The sequence below is a fragment of the Alosa pseudoharengus genome, unplaced genomic scaffold (assembly GCF_046254945.1).
Source record: "Alosa pseudoharengus isolate Yale_2024_CS ecotype anadromous, Long Island Sound unplaced genomic scaffold, YU_APseudo_1.1 YU_APseudo_1.1_scf_20, whole genome shotgun sequence".
Taxonomy (NCBI): domain Eukaryota; kingdom Metazoa; phylum Chordata; class Actinopteri; order Clupeiformes; family Clupeidae; genus Alosa; species Alosa pseudoharengus.
In genome coordinates, this window is record NW_027468664.1 from 15,842,468 (window position 1) to 15,867,467 (window position 25,000).

Below are 25,000 nucleotides of genomic sequence, written 5' to 3' on the forward strand. Positions count from 1 at the left end.
AGTGGACAGAGCCCCAAGACGGCGCCGCTGTCAGGCTCCAAGCTGCCGGCTCGGGGTGAGTGGGGTCGGAGTTTGTCGAGCTCCCCTCACTTGTCCCGCAGGCACCTCGCCCACACTACGGACTATGGCGAGCAGCCCACTCGAGACAGGCACTTTGAAAAGGCGAAAAGCGAACTCAGGTCTCCCTCCCCGCCGCCTCCGCCCGGCCGCACCACCTCCCTGCTCATACGACCAAACTACGAGGCCTTGCCTCAAGCACTTAAAGCCGGAGGACCCCCTCCCCCCACCACGCCCAACACTGTGAGGGGCCCTCCGCCCAGCTACCAGCCTCCATCGAACCCCAACATGCAGCACTCGTGCCCTCAGAAGGATGTGGACACTCTAGAAGTGGACGCAGGGTATGGTACGGTCAACCCGCAGAAATTGGCAGAGAGTGGCGCCCAACACCACAACATCCAGAAGTCTTCCTCCTCCTCCTCCTCCTCCAGTCAGACCCCCACCAAAGGGGGGTTGCCAAAACGGGTCCACACCAAACTCTACCTCTCCACGTCTTCTCCGGGCCATGGGCCGTCAGACCATCAGGACTTCCCGGCGCCCAAAACTTCCCAAAAGGCTGCCCCTCAGAAAGCTGCTTCGCAGCAGAGTACAATCCAGACCAAGAAGGCACCTCTTACTAACGAGAGTGGACACCTGTCGTCAAACAAAACTCCTGTCCAGCAGTGCCCGGCTCAGGACTGTGCAGATCCCCGTTCCCCTCCCCAGGTGGCGTCCCACCAGCGGAGTCCCCACAACTCCGCAGAGGCCGCTGCAAAGACCCGTATCCCCGTGGGTCTCAAGGCCTTCGTCAAGTCCCCCATCGCCCTGAAGAAGAGCTCGACCATCCCCGGGAAGCAGGAGAAGGACCACATCAACACGGTCTCCAAGGAGACGGCCTCGTCGGAGGGACTGAGTCAGAGTCAGCAGACTGAGCAGCAGCAGCAGCAGCACGCGCCGCCACCCCCGCCTCCGTACCACCTCCACCTGCCTCCCGTCCGAGGCACCGCGGAGCCCAAAGCACTTCCGCTCCCTCCCCCTCAGCGCAACTCGATTGAGGAGAGCACCCAGACGACCCCTCCAGGGGAGGGCGGTGGGATGTTGGGGGACAAGGCTGGGGACAGGGACAGCCGGCTGTTCAAGCGATCCATATCCATCACCACCAAACCTCACCTGAAGCCCGCTCTGGGCATGAACGGAGCCAAGGCCAGGAGCCAGAGCTTCAGCACTAATTACATGGAGAAGCCCACCATCAACACGGCGGCGGTGGCGGCGGCGGCGAACGCAGACGGTCCGGGGAAAGTCCGCACTCAAATCATCACCAACACGGCGGAGAAGAGAAACTCGTTGTCAAGGCAGAGCTCCTTCGTTGAGGGCATGCAGCAGCTCAAAGGCAGCGCTGGCCTGACAGAGAGCGGATCCTCCCCGTCGGTCTCGAGGCCCACTCAGATCGAAGGCATCACCGGGTCGAGTAGCCACCACGGCCTCCCAGACAAGGCCACAAGAATCGGCAGCAAAGGGGATGTTGCCGTTCCCTCCCCTCAGAAGGAGGCTCGAAGCCTTCCTCTCTCGGACCGGCAGGGCCTCCAGAACTCTCGCCGCCCGGCAAAGGTGTCCTCGCACCCACAGTTCGAGTCCACTTCCTTCGCCAGCAGCCCAGATGTGCTGCCCCAAGGGAAAGTCTCGACAACAATGGGCAAGCAGGAAGTCCCGCCCCAGAATCAGTCGACGGCCAATCAGAGCAAGCCCGACGAAGGAGAGAAGGCGACCAACCCGTTGGTGTGTTCCATCGAGGAGAAGGTGATGATGGGCATCGAGGAGAACGTGCAGAAGATCCAAGGGCTGGAGCGGTCCAACTCCTCCGAGGCCAAGCAAAAGACCGGCTCGTCGCTGGCCAACTGGTTCGGCTTCAGGAAGTCCAAGCTCCCGGCGCTGAACGGCAAGAAGACGGACAGTCCGAAGGGCAAGGAGGAGAAGAAGGAGCTGAAGATCGGCTCGGTGCTCGGAGGTCGGCAGACAAAGGGCGACAAGAAAAAGGACAAGAAGAAAAACGACTCGCAGAGCAAGGAGAGCCAAGAGTTTGTCATCGCAGACAACAGCAATAAAATGAACTCCATCATGGATCACTGCAATATTCAGATGGGACACATAACCAACCAGCTGCAGTCCTCCACCACCTACATCGGCAAAGATCAGTTGGTGAAGGAGCTGCTGGGCAGGTCAGTGTAAATACACACTCATCTAATGGCCACCAAAATACATTATATTACAGCATATGGACACAGAGATTGACAGTATACGTGTATTAAATAGAAAACACAAAAAATGTATCAATAACTTTAATTTTGCGTTTTTAAAAATACTGCAAAATACTTTCTGTGAGATGTCTTTGTGATGTGATTTTTTGCCTATGCCTGTGCATACATTATATTATGCAACCACCAAAGTGTTATGGAGGGGATTTTTATTTCACTTATTACTTTTAACAAGGGAATGCTAATGTTATTGTGAGGGAATGCAAAAGTAGCTCATAAAAATAAATGCTCACCTTAACAAAAAAAATGCTCACTTTGACCAATTGAGGCCTCCGTATTATAGTGTATAAATCCACATAGAATTTGTTGATATAATTGATTCATTAATATTAATTAATCTGATAATTCACAGACCAGTTTCCTGCTCCCAAAGTTGTGTGAAAAAAGTAGCTTAAAGTTGATAAATGAGTATGCTTAGTTTCAACCACTTCTATTTTTGTATGCAGAAAACCTGCTGTAATTATAGCCAGGGATATGCATCAGCTGTGATTCTCTTTCTTAGCAGACTCAGTCTAGGGAGCACCAGTATTTTTAAAGTTAAGTATAGGCCCATGAACTAAAAAACATGCTGAAATATATATATGCCCAATACGTTTAACTGAATATTCTATCCACCACAGTGTAAAATAACAATGATCTGTCAATGTGTCATGCATTGTGTATCCCACACCATATCTAAAGACATAATTTATGCAGAGGGAAAAAAAAGAAGACAGAAAATGTGGAGAGAATTTAAAGATTTGTAACAGAGTCAAGGCATGAAAAACGCATTTGTGCCCACGGCCCAGTAAATAACACCTCACACACCCACTGGTAGATTGCAATCAGGAATTGTTACTGATATCCCTCAAGAAGGCTGCCATGGCTCCACCAAGAGATTAGATCAGTCATACAAGCTCAGGCACTGGGACCACTCGGGATGGGAGGCTGGTTGATAAAGCAGCGTCAGTGATGATGTTGGTGGCATGGGAGTGTGTGTGTGTGTGTGTGTGTGTGTGTGTGTGTGTGTGTGTGTGTGTGTGTGTGTGTGTGTGTGTGTGTGTGTGTGTGTGTGTGTGTGTGCGTGTGTGTGTGTGTGTTTGTCTGTGTGTGTGTGTGTGTATGTGTGTGTGTGTGTGTATGTGTGTGTGTGTGTGTGTTATCGTCCGAATCTCTCTCTCCACCTGCCGAGCTACATCATGTGGGACAGAGGAGATGGCCAGGGGATCTGGACGGGGATGAGTAACTGAGTAACCAAGTGCCTGGGTGCTTCCCTTCATGATGTGGTAGCATGAGAGTGTGTGAGTGTGTGTGTGTGTGTGTGTGTGTGTGTGTGTGTGTGTGTGTGTGTGTACTGAGTAACCAAGTGCCTGGGTGCTTCCCTTCATTTTGCAGGACGGTGGCGAAGGGTGACGCCCACGCGGCCATCTCTCTGGCCAGGAGGAGCGGGGAGATGAAGGGCGAGGTGGAGATCCGCTCCGATACGGTGAGCATCCGGCACCCGGAATGAGAAGCCCCTGTAACACCCCCACCCTCTAACCACACACACACACACACACACACACACATACACACACACACACACACACACACACACACAGACAAGGCTCCACGATTCCCTCGTGTTTGTGGCCACAGGAAATGAAAGGATTTCTGGTCTCTCACACACTCTCTATCTCTCTCTCTTTTTCATTCTCTCATTTTTCCCCTCTCACATTCAATATGTCACTTTCCTCTCCTATCTACGCTGTAGTCTCTCTTGTTTTTTCTTAATCTGTCTGTCTGTATTTTCCATCTCTGTTTCTCTCTCTCTCTCTTTCTCTCTATCTGTCGTTCTAAATTTCTGTCTTGGTTTCTCTCTCTCTTTCTCTCTGTCTGTCTGTTCTGATTCTCTGTCTCTATTCATCTCTGTGTCACTCTTAAGGGCCTTCTCCTACTCTCGGCCCCCTCACTCTTTCTGCCTATCATCGCTCATCCTCTCATTCTTTATGCATGTCTGTCTCCAGTGCATACCCTCTCCATCTGTCTCGCTTTTGCCCCTGCTGTTCCTTTCTTTCTTTCCATTTCTTTCTTTCCATTTCTTTCTTGTCATTTCTTTCTTTTCATTTCTTTCTTTCTTTCTTTCCATCTTCCTTATGATTATATTTTCTGCATCTTTCCTCTCAATCCTCCTCACCATGCCTTCTTTTCTTCCAAGAAACACTGAGGTGTGTGTGTGTGTGTGTGTGTGTGCGTGCGTGCGTGTGTGCATCTGTCTGTGTGTGTGTGTGTGTGTGTGTGTGTGTGTGTGTGTGTGTGTGTGCGTGCATGCGTACGTGCGTGCGTGCGTGCGTGCGTGCCTGTGTGCGTGCGTGCGTGCGTGCGTGCCTGTGTGCATGTGAGTGTGTGTGTGTGCGTGCGTGCGTGCGTGTGAGTGTGTGTGTGTAAATGTATCGGATTAGTGTGTGTTATCTGTTATTGTTGTAACCACGCTTTTTAGAGAGATGAGCCTTCGGTAGCAGATACACCACGCTGAGCTGACTAGACCTGCTATTGAACAGTGACCTTAGCAGCTGGAGATGGGCGGGGGGTTATGGTCAGAGAAAAGGTAGATGAAAGAAAGAAGGGATGAGAGACTGTATGAAGATGAGTAGCCAGAGCTAAAGAGAGAGGGGGATGAAAAGAGAGCGAGAGAGAGAGAGAGGAAAAGTGAACAGAGGAGAGGGAAAGAGCGGGTCTGACGGATATAAGCAGGGAAATTCAATCCGGCTGATGTGGAATTTCGATAGCAAAGAGAGCGCTCTTATCACCAACACTCAATTTAACAAAGGGCCCATTTAATACTGCCAAGGCAGCCACTCCTATCTTCCCTCTGCAGGAATACAACAAAGAGGGAGGGGTAGGGGGGTTATTTCTCTCATCCTTTCCCACCTGCTCTTGGTGTTCTTGTCTGCGTTTTCTTTCGTGTCCCCCCCCCCCCCCCCCCCCCCTTGTTTAAACTTTTGCATATAAAAGAGCTGCTTTTCACCCGCTTAATCCATTGTCAGTTCTGGATTGCGCACTGTTCAGTCACTCCCCTTAGCAGCGTGGATTTGCCCCCATAGTCACTCTGAAGGGCAGCATTAGAATGAAGGTGAGGGACTGAAGGCGGCTCTCTCACCATGTGTGCCCAAGGACGAAAACTATAGCTCTGTCTTGGCATTTACGTTTGTCTTTGTTACGTGTGTGTGTGTGTGTGTGTGTGTGTGTGTGTGTGTGTGTGTGTTTGACAATTCTTTTTGCCTCTACACTCTCACACACATACACACAAACACACACACACATACAAAGACACATAAGCACACAAGAGTGAATACACAATCGATCCACATCTCTCTCTTGCAGTCGCTCTGCTTCACCCCCTGTCTTACACACTTGTACACACACACACACACACACACACACACACACACACACACACACACACACACACACACACACATACACACACATACATACACACAAACACTATAGTAATGCACTGATTGATCCAAAATGAACAGTTGCCTGTGGACACCAGTGCCAACTCAAACAAACATATTTTTGATGATATTTAGGTCATGTGTCATCTACAGTAGACAATCTAAAAGCCTAGTATCTCTGTCAAATTCAGTAGAATATTTACTGTAAGACTAGCAGCAAACATGCAAAGAGGGTAATCTTATCTCGTTTACAAGTATTTGTCTTATTACCCCCCCCCCCCCCTAAAAAAAAGTAATAAAACATTTTTTTTTTTTTTCAAAACAATAAGTGGTTCAGGTTGTGGGTTTTTCCTGGTTTAACAACTTGGACCTCTTGTACATCTCTGACACACACACACACACACACACACACACACACACACACACACACAAACACACACACATGATTGATGGCTTTGAAGAAACCTTTGTGTTAAGAAGAAGACTAAAAGAAATATATATTTTTTCTGAATGCTTAAGTAAGACTTATCCCTAAATAAGCCAATACTTGCCACTGTCATGCACTGTGATCAGCACACGCTGGGCTTTCACACTCCAGTTTCCAAGAAGTTCTTTTCTTTTCCACATTTGGTCTACGAACAAAGCCAGCCTTTTTCACACAGAAGTCAATATAACGCCTTCTAATATTCGTTCGATGTGTGTTCATGTGTTCAATACTTGTGGGAAAAACAGCATTGTCTGTCATCATCACCCTTCCTGATGATCAGAGATGTATAAAAACAAAACAGATATGGAGTTTGTTTCTAGAAAGGGTTGATAGCTAACTTCTGTCGCAATCTTGGTAGTTGGAACCATTGTTCATGGATTTGGTTGTTTCTAAAAAGGATAGTTCTCAAACATGGTCTGCGTGTAGGCTGTAATAAGATTATTGGAACACAACACACTGTAAATATTTCCTTACACGTATTATTAGGTAGTTGTTCATTCACAACAATTACTATGTATGATGTATGATGTAGCTCCATAAATGCCTTGGTTTAATGTGTAGGACTGATGTATACACTCAACATGCTGCATGACATCATTAACAACATTGCTTGCACTAAAGTAGTATAAACAACAGAACTTTCTATTTTTTGACTGAACTACAATGCTTTGTAGACACAATTGTGAGTAGGTTGTTTGAGCGAAAGTTGCGTCGTTCCACAGTGGTTCAACAGCGACTAATATGACTTTTTCCAGAAAGTCACCCCTGGTTGTGTTGACGCTAAACGCCTCGGCAATGCCCAGCAAAGACCGCACTTCATTAGTTTGTGCTGAAATCCACTGCCTCCAAGCCAGTGAATGGATTTCAGCTTATTGCCCTGAACAAGCCCTAACGGCTCTCCAAACAGGGCTATTGATTTAACCCAATCTCTGTTTGCTTGGGATCTTATCTCCATGTTGCATTGATTAGAGTTGGAGCCCAGCTGAGGGGGGTGATGGGGAGTGATGGTTTTATTACAGAGGAACACCACAAAAGACAAACGCTCTTCTTAATCTGAAACCTCTCACAGGCTCAATTCTGCAAACTAAAGGCAGCTTTTCATGCAGGGCTTGGGTTGTAGGATTCAGGTCATGAGGATGGAGTAAGCCAGTTTGAATAGTTTTTCGCAGGAATGTTAGGTACGGTTGTAGTGTTTATCTTTGCTAAGGTGTGAAGAAGTCTTGAGGAATGACTGGTCTCTTGAGTTTCCTCAGAGGCGGAGGCCAACTCTATGGCTGTTTTTATTAACTTCCAAAGTCCACTGGTTTACGTTATGGCGATCTGAAAATACATTTCTGGAAAGATGCCTGAAAGATGCTGACCACCACATGTGCTTTCCCCTACAGACCATCCTGGTTACCCAAAAATTGACCCTACATGGGGAGAGGGAGGATGACCACGTTCCCGAACCTGTCTGTCAGGACCATATGATCGGTAAGTCTGGGTTCACACAAACACACACACACACACACACACACACACACACACACACACACACACACACACACACACTATCTCTCTCTCTCTCTCTCTCTCTCTCTCACACTCACACACACACACACGCACACAGAGAGAGAGAAAGACACACATATCAGTATCAGTTTTGACTTGGCTCATTAACTTATTCCCTCTCTGCTCTGTTTGTTTATTGTGGTAACAAGCCCAGTGCTTGAATCATTAGCACCGACTACAGGAGTGCAAATAGAGCTTTATTTACAACCGAGATGACAATCCACCCAAGTGGGGTGGAATAGTCCATTACAAAAGCAAACAAGCAAGAAAAATAAATATTCTGGGTGCTAGAGGATGAAAGCAATGCCATTGTGAGGGGGGGGGAAAGAATTTATTAAGTTATTAATTAAGCCTATGGTGGGTGATATGCAGACTACATGTCAAAGCATTCCTCACCCAGAATCCCTCTTCTTCTCCTGCTCAGCTTCAGTTTGTTGTCTTCTCTCTGCAGGCAGATGCTGCCTTCATTTTCCTGTCAGACTGGGGGCACTCTGCTCTGTTGTTAGACATGCAGAAAGTGTAGCCATGATTTTTTTTTTCTCTCTCTGAAAGAGTTACTTACTTAGAGCCAATCAGTTGCAGGACGGGCCTGATTCGGTTGTCAGTTGCATTGAAAATATGCCTCCTGTCGAAGTGTGACAGAAGTACACCATCACCACAGGCACACACACGCACACACACAGACACACATACACACACAAATGCACATACACATGTGTCACACACACACATATACAGTATACACACACACATGCACATGCACATAGTGGGCCTGTCCCACTGAAGTGCCAACACATACATTTCCTTCCATTGGCGGTGCTCACTCCTGTCAAACTCAATTGTGAGAGATGCACACTGGCTGTCAGCTAAATGGAGGGGTGTGCTGTAGAATGATAAATGTCTGCTATTAAGCTGAAATCTCACACCTGTCTTCATGCGTGGTGCGAGGCATGGACAAGCTCCCATGTGCAGAGGAACTCTGAAGTGTCTTTTCAAACTTGACAGACAGAAATGTCATAGGTTCAGCTCTGTATAAGGCTCTTATCCATAGTTTGTGTGTGTGTGTGTGTGTGTGTGTGTGTGTGTGTGTGTGTGTGTGGGGTGGTTGGCCAATTCAGTGTCATTGCAAACATTGTGCTATGACTGTTGGAAGAAACATATTACACAATAAAAACAAAATCTTCAGTATGTGTCACACACACACACACACACACACACACACACACACACTCACTCAAGCAAATAACCAATAACAGCTCTTAATAATGAGAAATGGACTAACAGAATCATGCACTTTTTCAAAGAAAACCTTTTACTGTCCTACATTAACAGATCACCAGGCTTTTTGCTGTGGATGACGGCTATTAGTCAGCTATTCAGAGGCACATTCCCCTCAAAGCCCAGAGCCATTATGACCTTTTAAAAGACATAGCCACGCTGTGAGACGGAGTGGTCAACTCATTCAATGTGTCATCGTTTCAGGTTGTTATTACCAGACTACAAAGAAGCCCTGAACTTTAAAAGGAGAGAAGAGAGAGAGAGAGAGAGGCGAAGAGAGATAGAGCGAAAAAAAATCTGTTTGATATCCCATAATGAAAGTGTTGCGCTTAGATGCCACGTAGAAATCAGGGGTCATTTTGGCGAACAGAGGCTATTTTGTAGCCTGTGGTGCTTTTTTTTGAAGTATTTCTGAGGCAGGACTTCCTGAAAGAAGATGGAGGGGGAGTGGGCGCGTGCGAGGGCTCGGAGGATGACTCACATAGAGCTTTGACACGCGGAGACAGACATAGACGGAATATTCCGTCACCTGAGACCCCTTTTCGCCAGGAGGGACGCAAAGGCTTAATGAACGCAGGGGCATGCAAGGAGGCTCTGAAGAGAGGGGCAAAGGGGGCGCAAGCAAGGAGGCTCTGAAGGGAGGGGCAAAAGGAGGCTCTGAAGAGAGGGGCAAAAGGAGGCTCTGAAGAGAGGGGCAAAAGGAGGCTCTGAAGAGAGGGGCAAAAGGAGGCTCTGAAGAGAGGGGCAAAAGGAGGCTCTGAAGAGAGGGGCAAAAGGAGGCTCTGAAGAGAGGGGCAAAAGGAGGTTCTGAAGAGAGGGGCAAAGGGGGCGCAAGCAAGGAGAAATAATGGCCGTGTGTGTGTGTCTTCTGTTTGTGTCTCTGTGAGAGACAGCGGGAGTGGACAGAGGAGAGAGGAAAGAGAACGAGCTGGTCTGACGGATTGTGTGTGCACGCATGTGTGTCTGTTCATACATGTGGAGGTAGAGAGAGAGAATGAGACAATAGGACTATAGAGAGAAGAAAGAGAGGAAGATATCTACATAGATGTGTGTGTGTGTTTGTGTGTATGCTCATATCTATCTTAGCATGGGCAAAGGTCCAAACTTGTATGAAAATGAGTCTGAATTCACTTAGGAAAGCATGACGGGAAGGCAGCCAAGAAATAAAGATTAAAAAAATAGAGAGAAAAAACCTTAATCGTTTCTATATTTTAATTAGCTGAGTGGCCTTTTTAATTCTGCTGGCTAAGCACAGGCACAGTGTGGCCTTCAATGCGAATTAAAGCGCAGCCGGGAGATTTAAGCACTGCCCATGTTCAGTGCCTAATGTCAGAGCCTTTGGCTGACTGAACTGGCTAGTTATAACTCTCCGTGAAGGGGGTTTTTAAGCGACCTGGTCTGTGACACACGCACGCACACACACACACACACACACACACACACACACACGCACGCACACACACACACACACACACTCCCCCAGATCCATCTACTTTCCTCGGTTATCGGGCGGTAATTACAAGCTTTGATCTCAAATCACAAAACTCATTACTACACCCCCCCCCCCTCTCTTTCTCCGCCTAACATAATGGAAAAAATGGGGCTGTGTATTAAAACGCGAAAAGTTTTTATTGATTTCCTTTCATGCAGATGGTTCTCGGTGGTGTATTGTCAGTCAGGGTCTAGGGCTGGACTGGAGATTACCGCCGCGGACCGATCGACATTAATCATGTCCAGCCATTGGCGTTTGGCTCGGCTTCAGGGCCTCGGCTCTGGACATCCTGGGACTGCAGTGTTCCCGGCCATCAGATGCCCTGGCATCATCGTGTCCCCTCACTAGAGGACTTCAGATCCTTGGACCCAGACACACGGAGAACACTCTTAAAACAAATGTGTTGTCCCTATCTGGACACAGAAATGTGTTTAAAAACAACAGAAGTTGTGTTGTTTTTAATGCAAGTTATGTTATTTTCAACACATATTGCGTAACAAATAAAAAAAGGAAACAACACAAACTGTGAAAAGGACATTTGCGTTTTGAAATTAGGCTCATCAGACAGAAAACAGCAGACTACAGTGGAATGGCCAGAGATATGTTAGCCTTGGGTAAAACAATGTCAGGCATAACGGTCCCAAAGAGAAGCATATCATCATAATGTTCATCACTGTGTGAGATAGTTTCCTCTGTTCTTTTTAAACTTCAGTGTAGATCTGTTACTTTACAGAATGCAAACGAGATAAAGTCACGTAAGATAAAGTAGAAATCCAATAAACTAACTTAACATCTTCTGAAATTCTACAGAACTATTTTATTTCTAGTGCAAAGCAAATGGCAAGTTAATATGTAAGACAGGATCACTGGGGGGACTACAGTCCTTACCTGATGGCTGCTATTGAATGACCTGAAAGCTTGAGCTACTCACGTCACTTAAACCTGGTAATATTATAATTTATTTCTATGACATTTTTTCAGTTGTTGTCATTCACTCCAAGACATTTAAGAAGTACACCATTTTATGTGATGTGTGACAGAGTACGCTGGGGTTTAAGAAGGAAAAAATTGGGTATAGTTAAAGGACATTAAAGAAAGAGAGCTTTTTGCCCTACAGAGCATGAAATGTCAGCCAGTAATTTTTATAAATGCTGACCATAAAGCGCATGGTCTCAGTATTAGGTTTGCGCATCTCACTGGGGACTGGAGACTGCTTGGTTGCACCGCCTCTGGCAACTGTAATACAAAAGCGCGGAAGATCATAGGCAGACAGGAAATGAGTGATCACAGGAAATCAGGTTATTTCATGTTGGCGTGCTCCTGCTTGTTGTGGTTTGAAAAGGTCTCAGACAGACACACACAATAACGGCTTGCATTTCTTTGTCATATTTTTCCTTCTTTTGATGCATGAGGGCACCTCTCTGCTATTGCAGTTCTTTTTGTGTCAGGAATTTTGCTCTTGGTCTTTGAGAAAAAGCATACTTTTGTGTGCGTAATGATTTCTGAGTATGTTTTGTGTGTGTGTGTGTGTGTGTGTGTGTGTGTGTGTGTGTGTGTGTGTGTGTGTGTGTGTGTGTGTGTGTTTAAAGACCTCTTGTTTTCTGTGCAACTGCCATCATACATCAACAAATGACCCTAAGCACACAAGACTCCAGGAAAACAATAAATTTGAATCATGGTGAAAGCAAGCAATGATGTCTAAACAATCTCCTATGAGCTATGCGCTTTGGCTTCTCATAAGCTGTCACCAGCATCACCTCTGGCAAACATATTCAACTGGGATTGCAGTTCTAGGGGCACGTTAGCCATCTGTTGCAATAATTTTTATTGAGCATCGCAGCAGAACAGTCGTTTGCACAACATAATGACACACAAAGAGGTAGGAGAGGTACATGCACACACACACACACACACTCATGGAGGCACACACATGCACGTACACACACACACAAAGACCACACACACACACATACATACACACGCACATACACAAAGACCGCACACACACTCACAAATTCACACACATAGATACTAACACCCTTACACACACACACACACACACCTGCACACTCATGCACACACACACTCACACTTACCAAATAGTTATCTGCTTGCGCCAACACCGCACAGAGAAACTTCAAAGACTTGTTCTATTTACCTCACACTAATATATCCTCCACTTTGAGGTTTGATGTTTGAGATTGACTCCCCTCTCTCTCCGTGTGAAGCTCAACCTTCCTGTGAAGGCTCACAGACAGAGCCTGTCCTCCATGATTACCTCCAACTCAGCCACAGGTCCTCCTTCCTGACCCTATAGTGCTGAATGTAAAGAGCCAACATATACGGAGAACCCACCGACGGTGGCGGCAGCCAGCAATCATCTTTTGCTTTTTTTTAATGCATACGGATACTGGCAACTTCTATCTGACTGCTTTCATGAGTGACACAAGAGAGAAAGGAAGGAAGGAAGAAAGAAAAAGAAAGAAAAGAGGGAGAGAAAGAAATGGAAAGGGAAAGAAACGCTGCCACTGACCGGCGTGTGGGCTAGCACAGGTGATTATCGCCTCATTGGCCGACTCATCTGAAGTCCGAGCATATCGCTGTCTCTCTGTATCTCACTCCCTTCCTCTCTCAAAGTCTGTGTGCTCTCTCTCACGCACACACACACACACACACACACACACACACACACACACACACACACACACACACACACACACACACACACACAGACACTGCACACACACACACACACACACACACACACACACACACACACACACACATACACACACATCTCCTCTGTCTAGTCATTAAGGTGGGAGCGATGGAGGGCTCTTTCAGGGGAGACATACCTGTAGAGATAACTCTGATTTTTAATGGGAGGCTAGACTGAAGAGGATGAGAACAGTGGGACAGAGAGAGAGAGAGAGAGAGAGAGAGGAAGAGACAGGGAGGTAAAGAAAGAGAAGGGAAGAAAGTAGAAAGTGGTGATGGTGCAGGGAAGATGAGAGAGAGAGACAGAGAGAGGAAAAATTATAGACAGACAGGGAGAGCAACCAAGAAAGAAAAAAACAAAAAGGATGAACGAGAGGGAGACGGAGAGATGTCGAGAGAGAGAGAGCGTGTGAGTCGAGCGAGTGGATGTTATCATGAGGAAAAAACATGAAGGGTTTAGCGCCATGATTGCTGGCTGAGAGCAGGGAAGGTACATCACATCGTGTGCCACTCTCCCTCAAATAAAGAGCAAGAGGCTCTTCCACCAAAAACAGCAGGCCTGCCGATGGTACGTCTGTTCCCTGCGCGGATCCCAATAAGACTGAGCTGCGTTCCCTTCCCTCGGCCTCTATTAAGATTCAGTGTACACCTAAGACCTCGGCTTAAGGAAGAAATACAATCTTTTTGGAATGTCCCCCTCACACCTCTCACTGTTGCGAGTGGCTTCCTGTTATTTTATTTTCTCTCTGTCCTGGATGTGCAGACAGAGTGGTAAGGCTTTGGCTCAACCAAATTCAATTCTGTCACTTTGCATTCTGGGATGTCATACTATTTGCACTGTGTTACTTCCATCCGGTTTCGGTGGGTTTTGGAAGCTTTCGGAGGCATAGAACCAAATGCACTGTCCTTCCGCTGACTGTGTGTGTGTGTGTGTGTGTGTGTGTGTGTGTGTGTGTGTGTGTGTGTGTGTGTGAGAGAGAGAGAGAATGTGTGTGTTTGTGTGTGTGTGAGTGTGATACTGAGAGAGCAAGAGTGCACTGCCACTGTAATGTCTATGTCTTAATTGCGCAGCCATCTGTTGAGTTGTGGGCGTCAAAAATTATAATACATTTCGCACGAACGGAGACGGGCAGCAGCATAGTCTGGCTGACCGCTGTCGCTGACTCTGTGTAGGAAGAAGGAGAGTAGCAGGAGTTCTTGACGCACACGCTGCCAATCCATTTTGGATCGGAGGCGAGACCGTCACTGAACCTGCGACAGAAATCTCGTCATTATTTTTGTAGTTATCAAAGTTTTTTTTCCGGAGCAGTAAGAATGAGCAGACTCAGACGTGAGATTACTGGGCCTATATTCAGACACAGTTTGATAGCACATCATTCTGAATAATACAGAGGTGCAGAGTCTTATTTCTGAATCCCTTCTATCTTATTCTGTGTCTATTCCTTTTTCTTTTTCGCGATCACCCAAGTCTGTGATAGATGCAGCTCATGTATTCCACACCAATAACTTGTTTGTTGTTTGTTTCAGCAACAACACTTAATGCATCACCAATATAAAAGCAACTGAGTGCAGCTCAGTCACACCAAGCCTACCGTGTCATTTGAACACTAGTCTGCCAAAATGAGAAGACTGAAATGACACAGTAGTGTTGTATTAGAACTGATATATTTCAGATATAATACTTCTTGAAGTTACACTGAAGCGTAGCCTTTTAAGATGTGATTGATGCTTCGTTAGTGGACCAAAGGACAGTGCCAGCTTTTGAGGTTGACCACACTGATTAATTTGGAGATGTCTCTTAATGCAGACTAGTATTCATCTTTTGTCTGGTCTTTTTTGTGGAATCTGAATAACACTGCTGTCTCTGTGATCCTCATTTTACCTCTCTGTCATGACCCCCCCCCCCCTCACAGACGCCCTGTTCACCCACACACCCTTCCAGTTTATGTGACTCCAGCTCCTCCATTTTCATATTATTTTCTCCTTTTGTTTTCCCATCTCTGTTCTTCTTTCTGTCCGTTCCTCCACCCTTCCCCTCCTCCCTCCATTGCTCCATCGCTCGCTCGCTCCACCTCTGCCAGGCTCGTCTTGTCAGATGCGGACCCTCGACAGCGGAATCGGTACCTTCCCGCTTCCCGACCCGGTCAATCGCCAGGGCGGCCGAAACCCCCCCAAACCCGAGCCCTCTGCCGCTGCAGCCATCGCCCCGGAGATGGAGGAGGCCCCCAGCACGACGACCACCTCCCCCGATTCGCCTGACTCGCCTGTGTGCTATCCCACAATCCCCTGCTCCGCCACCAAAGTGCCTTCGTCCCTCCCGGAACCCTGTCAGCAGGGGGCAAACAGCATGGTGCACTCACCGCCTGACCCCTCCTTGCCCGCGGACCCTGCCAGGGAGACGGCCGGCCTTCTGCGCCACCCCAGCACCTCAGGTCAGACTCGGGGCCCATGGGAAATGGTTGTGGTTGGGGGAGATTAATAGCTTTGTATGACCACAAACACTTTCACCATGTTTCACTGGCTTCATTGTGGTCCACTGGGATCTTTCCATCCATGACCTCAGTAATGGGTGTTTATCTGTTTATGTGATTGGATCAGTCTTTCAGTGTATTTTAAGCAGTTAGAGCGGACTTATTGGTATTTTACTACAATACATTTAGTGTGGTAATACTTATTTGGGGTCTGTTTCATCTATGGTGTCGGAAATGGGCATTGAGGTGGACTCTATTTGAAATAATTGTCTGGAAAACCACCATTGTTGTGATTGAAGCAAGGGCGTAGGTTTGGTCTGAGCTTTGGTGGGGACACTACCAAACGCTAGTACACAAATCTGCTAGCGCGATAGCTGAACTAGCTGGTATTTGGGGATTCCAACGTCCGTTTAATAGGCTATACAAGCACTGTCAACTAAATGTGTACCAGAAAAGAAGTTTCTGGCATTCATAGTGCATAATATTATGACTTAGGCCTACACTTTGTTTCTTGAAATAACTTATGATGTCCTCCACCTTTCTTTTCTTGCCCGACATCCTCGAATCGACAGCAAAGCAAAGATAGAGCTAAGATCTTTGCAGCCAAGTGTGCCAAAAACTTTTAATCGACAGCATGACATAGGCTACAGGGAGCTAAGCCAATCAAAAAAAAGGCCTGTCTCAAATACGTATTTTGGGTGGCGGTACTGAAGTGGGAAGTTGTTTAACTTTTTGTGTACCGCATGAGGCGCTTTTTTCCCCGTTTCAACCTGAATATTGGTGGGGACATTTCAGTCATTATTTGATATTGGTGTGGACACGTCCTTCGGACCCCACGCAAAATCTACGCCCATGGATTGAAGAACACAACCCTTTGTTTGAAACCTGAGCCTCACCTGAATGACCCCACATTAGTCCAGCACTTTGAGAAAAATCCTTTTTAAAACACAGCAGGGGTGCCATTACAGAAGCTATTAAGAATTACACTAAAGAACTGAACTAAAGTGTTCCAGCTGCTCTGAGTTCCAACATCTGAGTAGCAGCTCCATTAGTTCCCCAGGGCTTTCTTTTGGTTCTCCTCGTCTTGGCCATTTGAGGAATTACACCACTGAGCTGCAAGCTGTTGCTGACCCCACTCTTAATGTACAAGACAAGTCCTTTATCTACATCTGAAACATTTTCTGGTTACAAAAGGTGATTCTGATAGCTTATTAAGGCATTATTAACCCTGAGAGGTGATTGAAAATCGAGGCCATAGATGGGCAGCAAGATTTCCATTAAGAGATTGAAGAGTTTTATTTATTTTCTTCCCTTTAAAGGTATTAAGGGTATGTATTCTTTTATTTTGGCCTCCTCTCCTGTCTGAAGCTGTGTCCACCCCTCTGTCCTCTTTCGTCCTCTTAAAGTTATTCAGGGGAGAGAAATCAAGAAGACATTACTCAGAACTTTGATTGATCTTATTGATTGATTGATCTTATTTATTTTGACCACTTAGATATAAAATATGAAACAGTACTCTGTGTCATACATTAAAATAATGTACATACAGTAAATAGTCAGAGATGACAAAAAAGAAGCCCAAAGACTTATTTCCATTGGCCAACTTCTGTAATATGACTGACTTTACAATGTCATACGCATGTTATTACAGATGCTACATGTTAGTTATTAGTTATAACAGCTAGTAGTAGTTGTATTAGTTGATCTAACAGCTAGTGTGCAGTTATAGTAATAGTACTTTGATGATTTCATAAAGCCCTGCACGCACCAGTAGACCAGATCCATAGCCTCTCTGAGGAGGTGACTACTGGGATACGAAACCTCGGCACATCAAAATGCCAGCCATCAGAGCTGCACTGGGCTTTTAAAGGCAATGCTTGTCCCAGCCAAATTAGCGGATGAATCACATCATCAAAGTTTATCTGCGATGTTTATTTTTTGGGCGTTATCCCCGTCCCCCCTCCCCCATGTTATTGATCATCATGGGGCTTTTGTTATTTTTTATTTTGCCTTTCTGCTAACACAGACTGGAAGACAGCAGGCGACATTAGAGGCACGACTTACACCCTTTGCTCCTGGTGTGTGATTTGTGATTACTGATCTTGGATAAAGCCCCCCCCCCCCCTCCTCTCCCGTCCCCCAACACACACAAACAAACACACACAAATAACAGCTTCATTAGCTGAGAGTCCCATCTATCATTTAGCGCCGATGGCAGCTGGCTATTGCTCTCTCTGTGCCATGGGCTGGCCCTCAGCAGCGTACCGCCTCCGCTGTGAGAGATATTATGAACCGACCCAGAGACGTCTTCATGTAATTTTCTCACCAGAGGTGGGTGCGCGATGACATGTTTTACACCACCTTATAAAAAGTCCTCTTCGTCTGATAGCGGCTGGGGGCCAGGCGATTTAACACCCCCTTTCATGTAAATCTGCGTGGCGTGCCTTTAAAGCCCAGACACATTCAGCCCCTGCTTCACCTGATTGAGTTAATTAATCCTCTCAGTGGCGCCATGAAATTACAGAACGTTGTGTCAAAGCTGTAATTATTACGAAAGGGATAGATCTCTGAGTGTGCGCACGACCTGTCGCACTCAATTGTTTTGACCTTGGCTTATGCCATGTCTCCGCAAAAACATGAACACCACCATTAGTCCATGTTAAACCATCAGTCCAGGCTGATAACGTGTTAATAAAAAGCTAGCCGTAATGGTAATACCATGTTAATTAAAAGCTAATTATGGGTTAGCTTTACCTGTAGGCCAGCTATGTGAAACAACAGCACTTCAGCTCATAGGATCTAGTTTTCTGCTTATCTGCTTATTGTTTGGTCATGAGACGGTCATACTGAACCAGGCAACCAGGTACAAACATGCCTGGCAGACTTGCAGAAGATGAACATAGAACTGCTAATGCAGCCATCAAGAAAGGCTAAATAAAGGGCTATGCTAGGATGCTGTTGACGCACAAAGTCGTCAATGGAGTCACCCTGACATGGAGTGGAGTGGAGAAGAGAGGACATGTAGGAGAGGAGGAAAGAGAAAGGAAAATAAAGGATACTAAAAAAGAGAAATGAATCAAGCGAGGACATGCAAACCTTTTTTTCCCTGTGCTAACTCACACACACCCAGAGAGACAGGTGCAGACACACAGGCACCTCTCTGCCCCTTTTTTGTCACATCTTGAAAAACACATACAGTGCTGGTCCTCTCCCTTCTGCGTCCACCCCTCTGTTGTGCAAATGACTCTGTCTGCCGCTGCAGAGGAGCCCACTCATTATTATCGCCCCGACTGGAGCACGGAGAGTGGAATGGAGAGGGAGAGAGAGAGAGAGAGAGGGAGAGGGAGAAGAAAAGAAAGAGACTAAGAGAGAGAGAAAGGAAAGAAGAAAAGAAAGAGACTAAGAGAGAGAGAGACTGAGAGAAAGGGAGAGAGAGGTGAGGAGAGAAGAGACACTAAGAGAGAGAAAGAGAGAGACAGGGAGTGAAGAAAAGAGAAGAGAGAGCGAGAGAAAGAGAGAGAGAGAGAGAGAGGGAAAAACTCTAGCAAAGAAAGAGAAGCAGTCATTAGAGTTCAGGCTTCAGAGAGGCCATCTGCAGGAGCTGATTTTGTCTAGTCACTATGCCTGGTCTTGATCATAGTCCGGTCCACCATTCTCCAGTATGCTGGCACACCTCTAACAGATATGCTGTAGAGGAGGCTGCCAAAGTGTGCAGAGTTGAGGAGGAAATTAGAGGACGGAAGCCATGTTGGATTGATTTGCAACAAATTACTTTGGAATAAAATCCATTATTCCAGAGAGAATCTACTATACAGTATTAAAGTCAAACAACAATGATTTGTTTCATTTTCCTTGTAAAGAGACAGAGAAAGAAAGAGGGGTATTTGGTGGTCATTTGGAGTGGAAATTGATGTAGAATGCCTACATTGACATCGCTATGACACTTATTTTGCAGATATCATCAGACCTAAGCGACTCAGTCAGATTGAGTACACTTCCCAGCGGACGGCGATCCCGGTGAGCAGCGGTAAGCCCACTGAGAAGAGGAGGAACGCAAAGGACCAAACCCTGGCCCACGTAAGCATCACCAGCAAGCAGCAGTCTCTCTACGAGATCACAACCGCCTGAACTGCTTCAGGCAGTGACGGTATTTTGTGGAGATATGTGAGGTGTGTTCAGATTCTTTGAGCAGAGGCGAACATTCACAGAGAACATGATCTCTTTGAATTGTAAAGATGTGAACGATTTTGAACTTCTCAGACTGTTTGTGAGTGTTCGCAAACGTTTGTGGCGAACTCAGAACAATCAGAAAACTCTTCAAAAATTCATCAGTGTTCACCTAATGTTTGTGAATTTGAACGCACCATGGGTCTTAACTCACACAGTATGTGTCTTGTATTAACGCCAATAGAACATAGTACGTAACCAGAGTGTCAATGAGCTCTGAAAAATGACTTCTCTAAACCCACTAGGGTGTAAATATCACATCCCCGTAAATTGTAGACTTGCCAGTGAATAAATGGTCTTGCACTACTGAGTAGCACTGAGTAGCAGTTTATTAGTGTTTTCCTAAAATGTCTGTGTGTGTGTGTGTGTGTGTGTGTGTGTGTGTGTGTGTGTGTGTGTGTGTGTGTGTGTGTGTGTGTGTGTGTGTGTGTGTGTAAGCAGGACAGAGCGCTGCGTGTGTGCACGTACCCGGGCAGCAGCAGTGATAGTGAGGGCGAGCTTCAGCCGGCGTGTGTGAACGAGGCCAACACCCTGAGGTCTCCCCAAAACACACAGCTCAACAAAACAAACAGCATCAGCCAAGGTCAGAACCCACAGCTTTACTCCTCTATCTCTCGCTGTCTCTTTCCCTCCCCTCGAATCACACACACACACACACACACACACACACACACACACACACACAGCCTTGCTTGCTAGAACAATCAATAATATCTTCACACCTCACCTCCCTTCTATGTCACAGCCTCACTGCAGTTAGGCCGACCCTGTCCTGCTTGACTGCATTTTTACTCTCTCACACACACACACACACACACACACATACAGAGACACACATAATATCAACTCTTAACCAGGTTTATACAATAGTACAATGCAATAAATACAATTTTCAGGATTGTAATGGTGCTCTGTGAAATAATAGTATGGATATGGATACACATACACATACATTAAATACATATCTGTACAAGTAAGTAATATACAGTCCTGAGGATCTAACTGGATCTAACTAGATATTCAATTATTTGTTTAAGCGCTATGGCATTTAAAGTGAATGAGACTGTAATAAATTTAAATGTCAGTGTCTGTGAATTAAAACCTTTGACATTTCACTCATTCGTTCATCAAATATCCGTGGCCTGTAATATTAGAGGAGGTAGCCCTTCTTTCAATGTGCGTCTCTTGGACCATAGCACTATAGCAACCCCCATAGCAACCATCACATGCATGCTAGCAGTTTCATGTGGTGGAGATCCATAATAAAGAAGAGAACCTCCATTGATGTATGCATACATTTCCTGTACCACCTACCCCCCGACCCTTGACCTTTGACCCCACTGCAGCTGGCCGAGTGGAGGAGTTGAAGAGGAGGAGTTTTGGCGGCCTGCGCTCCGTGACTGAGTACAGGAGCAGGAGCGGCAGCGGTGGCCTCGTGGCCGGACGTCCGGCCTTGAGGAGAGGGGACGGCTACGCGAGACCGCGCTCCCAGTACCTGCTGCCCACGGACCACGGCCAGGCCAGAGACAATCACATTGTGAGTAGAGAGAGAAGCCGCCATGGTCAGACGTGTAGTACAGTGGCATTGGCTCTGATGAATGGGATGCACAGGCGGAATGTTAACCACACACACACCCAGACAGACCCATACATGATGGTAAATGGGTAGATTGAGGCTTCATTTGTGAATGTTTGTGAATGAGCATGTAATGTGTGTGTGTGTGTGTGTGTGTGTGTGTGTGTGTGTGTGTGTGTCTGTGTGTCTGTGTGTGTGTGTGTGTGTGTGTGTGTGTGTGTGTGTGTGTGTGTGTGTGTGTGTGTGTGTGTGTGTCTGTGTGTGTGTCTGTGTGTGTGTCTGTGTGTGTGGGAGCCGCTCATCTGCTTTTATCTAATAGAGCACAAAAAGTCATTAAATGAGGAGCACATTAGAGAGGGAAGCTTGACCGCGCTCATCTCCACATGAAAACAAGCCTTTCAGAACTTCAGTGTGTCTCTTCTTCAAAGAATATGAGTGTGTGTGTTTGTGTGAGTGTGTGTATGCGCATGTGTGTGTGAGGCACAAAGAGAGAGGAGGGAAGACTGGTGTTGTACGGTGTTGTGTGTGTGTGTGTGTGTGTTTGTGTGTGTGTGTGTGTGTGTGTGTGTTTGTTGTGTTGGTGCATGCATACATACATGTGTGATTGAAGTCAACTCCTTGCCCCTGGCCTGTCCAGGATGAGTTGAATTGGACTTTCATAAAAAGACGCCTCCACCTAATTGTGTTCGATCGGCGTGACCTCTGCTGTGGTGGCGGGCGCGTGTGTGTGTGTGTGTGTGTGTGTGTGTGTGTGTGTGTGTGTGTGTGTGTGTGTGTGTGTGTGTGTGTGTACGTCTCCCACCGCTACTTAACTTCGGCCAGTGACAAATGAGAATCACGGAGCGTGAAATGGCTGCCAGGTGGCCATCGCTCTGCCGTCCTGTCCTGCGCCACGGCAACCAGGGCCACCGACCCCCAGACCCCATGCATACCCCCACCACCGCCCCCCCACCACCACCACCACCAACCCCCCTGATGACAGCAAAATCTATAGCCAGCTTCACAGGATCTGAGTCAAGGCAAGTTCACAGGAAAGAACTGAGAGAAAGACAGAGAAGAGAGAGAGAAAGATGGAGAGGGAGAGAGAGAGAGAGAGAGAGAGAGAGACTGTGTGTGAGGCTGAGAGGTAAATAAGGAGAAGGTGAAAGTGTGTGTGTGTGTGTTGTGTCTGTGTCTGAGTCTGTCTGTATTGTGTGAGGGGGCCGAGAGGTAAACAACAAAATTTGGAAGAGATGGTAGGAGAGATGGAGATCGATAGTAAACTAAAAAGAGAAAGAGGAGGCCAGAGAAAGCGCACAAGAGAGGACTGCGAGCGAAAGGCAAGTGACCCCAAAGCACTGGCGTGTGGTCTGCCTTGACCTACGCTAAGATGGATGGACAACCCATCCCCACCTCCACTCCCACTCCCAGACGAGGAGGAGGTGGAGAGACTCACCTCTGTCCATGCTCTGTCCAGTGCAGCCTTGCACAGATGGCCCTGGCGTTGCCATTGACTCTTCACTCGTCTCACATAGAACTTTATGCCCCAATGTTCTGCAGGCATCACACAACTCAACCACGTTTCTCACAGTGGAGTTCAGAGATCAACTCAACTAACTTGTTCAACACTCCAGATGGCTATTACATATTCAGTGCTTTTGTGGATAGGGCTAGATTTTGAATGTATTCCTGTTGCGAGTGTTATAGTGGCAAGTACATCTGAGCTGAGAATAGGGGATGCTGTGTTCAGTACTGTATGTGTTTAGAGTATGTGTTTCATTTTGCAAAGTGGGAATTGGGAATTTTTTATTTGTGTGTTTTAGATGTGTGTGTGCAGAGGTTTGCAGACGTACACACACGCATACACACACACACACACACACACACACACACACACACACACACACACACACACACACACACACACACACACACACACACACACACATACACACACATACACACACACAGCCTGCTCCTCTGATGAGTCCTGCTCCAGGGATATCACCGGCGTCGTGTTCAGACCCGTGCCCATCAGAGCAGGGCCAGAGCGAGCCAATCAAACGCTAGTGGTGAGCGCAGGCCGCAACACCATCTCTAATCCCAGCATCTAATCCACTCCATTAAGGGGGCCCACGGGAGCCCTGACAACCAGTTGGTCAGGCCGTCCTTATAGAGGCCCCCTGCATGCCAAGACATGCCCCCAGCCCACAAGGACACCACCAGCAACAACATCTCCCTTTTACTTTTAGTTTTTTCTTCTTTCTTTCCTTTTTTTCCCATGTTATTCTGTCCACTGATTAACTATGCTTGTGGCATCACACACACACACACACACACACACACACACACACACACACAGTTGAAAACCAGCAAGTATATTCTAAATCTAGAGGCTTTGTGCTTGTCAGTTTATCGCTTCATTTTTGAAGACTGATAGCTTCATTGGCAGACATGACTATGGTGTCTGTATGTGTAGATATGTCTGTGCGTGTGTCCGTTTGCCCATATAAACTGGCGTATAGGAATGTACAGATCTCCCACATGTTGCAGTTAACTACGTAAAAGAAGGAAGAGGAAAAGAAATGAATTGAATAAGAGAGAGCATGACATCGTAATCATTTGAGCATGACATCATTTGCTCGGCGTGATGAATGTGCCGAAGGCTGGAATACAGCCGGAATTAGAACGCGCCGCTCACGGCCAACCAGAGGAGGCTGAGGAGAGGAGGACTAACGTTTTTTTGATAAATGGTCTTTTTCTCTCTGTGGGGTAGTTAACCCAGTCCAATTCCCAGTTAACCTGCGGAAGACATCACCCCCCCCCCCCCCCACACACACACACACACACACACACACCTTGAGTCGCTCCTCTGCCTGTTTCTTCCGGCGCTTTATGCAGACAATGTCTTATGCCTGCAACACCTGTGCGTGTATGTGTGTGTAAAAGAGAGAGAGAGAAAGAGGTGGATTTTATGGGACGTTCTTGTGTGCATAAGCTTGTGCACATCGGCATGTAATTGTTTGTGTTTGTAAACAGTGGGTGTGTGTTTGTCTATGTGAGTGAGTGTGGGAATATGTACTGTATGTATGCATGTGTGTGTGTGTGTGTGTGTGTGTATGTGTATGTGTGTGGTTGTCCACATATGCGTTTATCCGTGTGCACATGTGAGTGTGTTGTGCGCGTGTGTGTGTGTGTGTGTGTGTAAGTGGTTATCAGCATGGCTTTGCTTGGTGTTTATGTGCGGAGTGTGGGGAAGGCATCGGGGGCAGTGCTGATTTAAGTGGCTTTAATAACCTTTCACAAACACTCAGGAGAGCGCTGTAAACTTCGCCTTGTCCCGGCGCAGTCCTCGCGGCCCATTCACACCCCCATTCATCATTCTGACACGGCCTGACAGCTAGCCGCACTACAATCCACCCTCCTCTACCTCTCCCCTCCCTCCCTCCCTCCC

The 25,000-nt window shown here is 46.8% G+C and overlaps 1 protein-coding gene across 1 annotated transcript in view; it reads left to right on the plus strand.

The window, feature by feature from the left end:
• LOC143136159 (nck-associated protein 5-like) overlaps nt 1-25,000 on the plus strand; it is a 102,927-nt gene that overhangs the window by 68,820 nt on the left and 9,107 nt on the right. The window contains exons 10-16 of the mRNA XM_076296693.1: nt 1-2,252; nt 3,723-3,813; nt 7,640-7,727; nt 15,375-15,725; nt 19,720-19,841; nt 20,433-20,574; nt 21,338-21,528. The exon at nt 1-2,252 is cut by the window's left edge and continues 1,476 nt beyond it. Coding sequence (XP_076152808.1) covers nt 1-2,252; nt 3,723-3,813; nt 7,640-7,727; nt 15,375-15,725; nt 19,720-19,841; nt 20,433-20,574; nt 21,338-21,528 — 3,237 coding nt within the window. The remainder of the gene's footprint in view (nt 2,253-3,722; nt 3,814-7,639; nt 7,728-15,374; nt 15,726-19,719; nt 19,842-20,432; nt 20,575-21,337; nt 21,529-25,000) is intronic.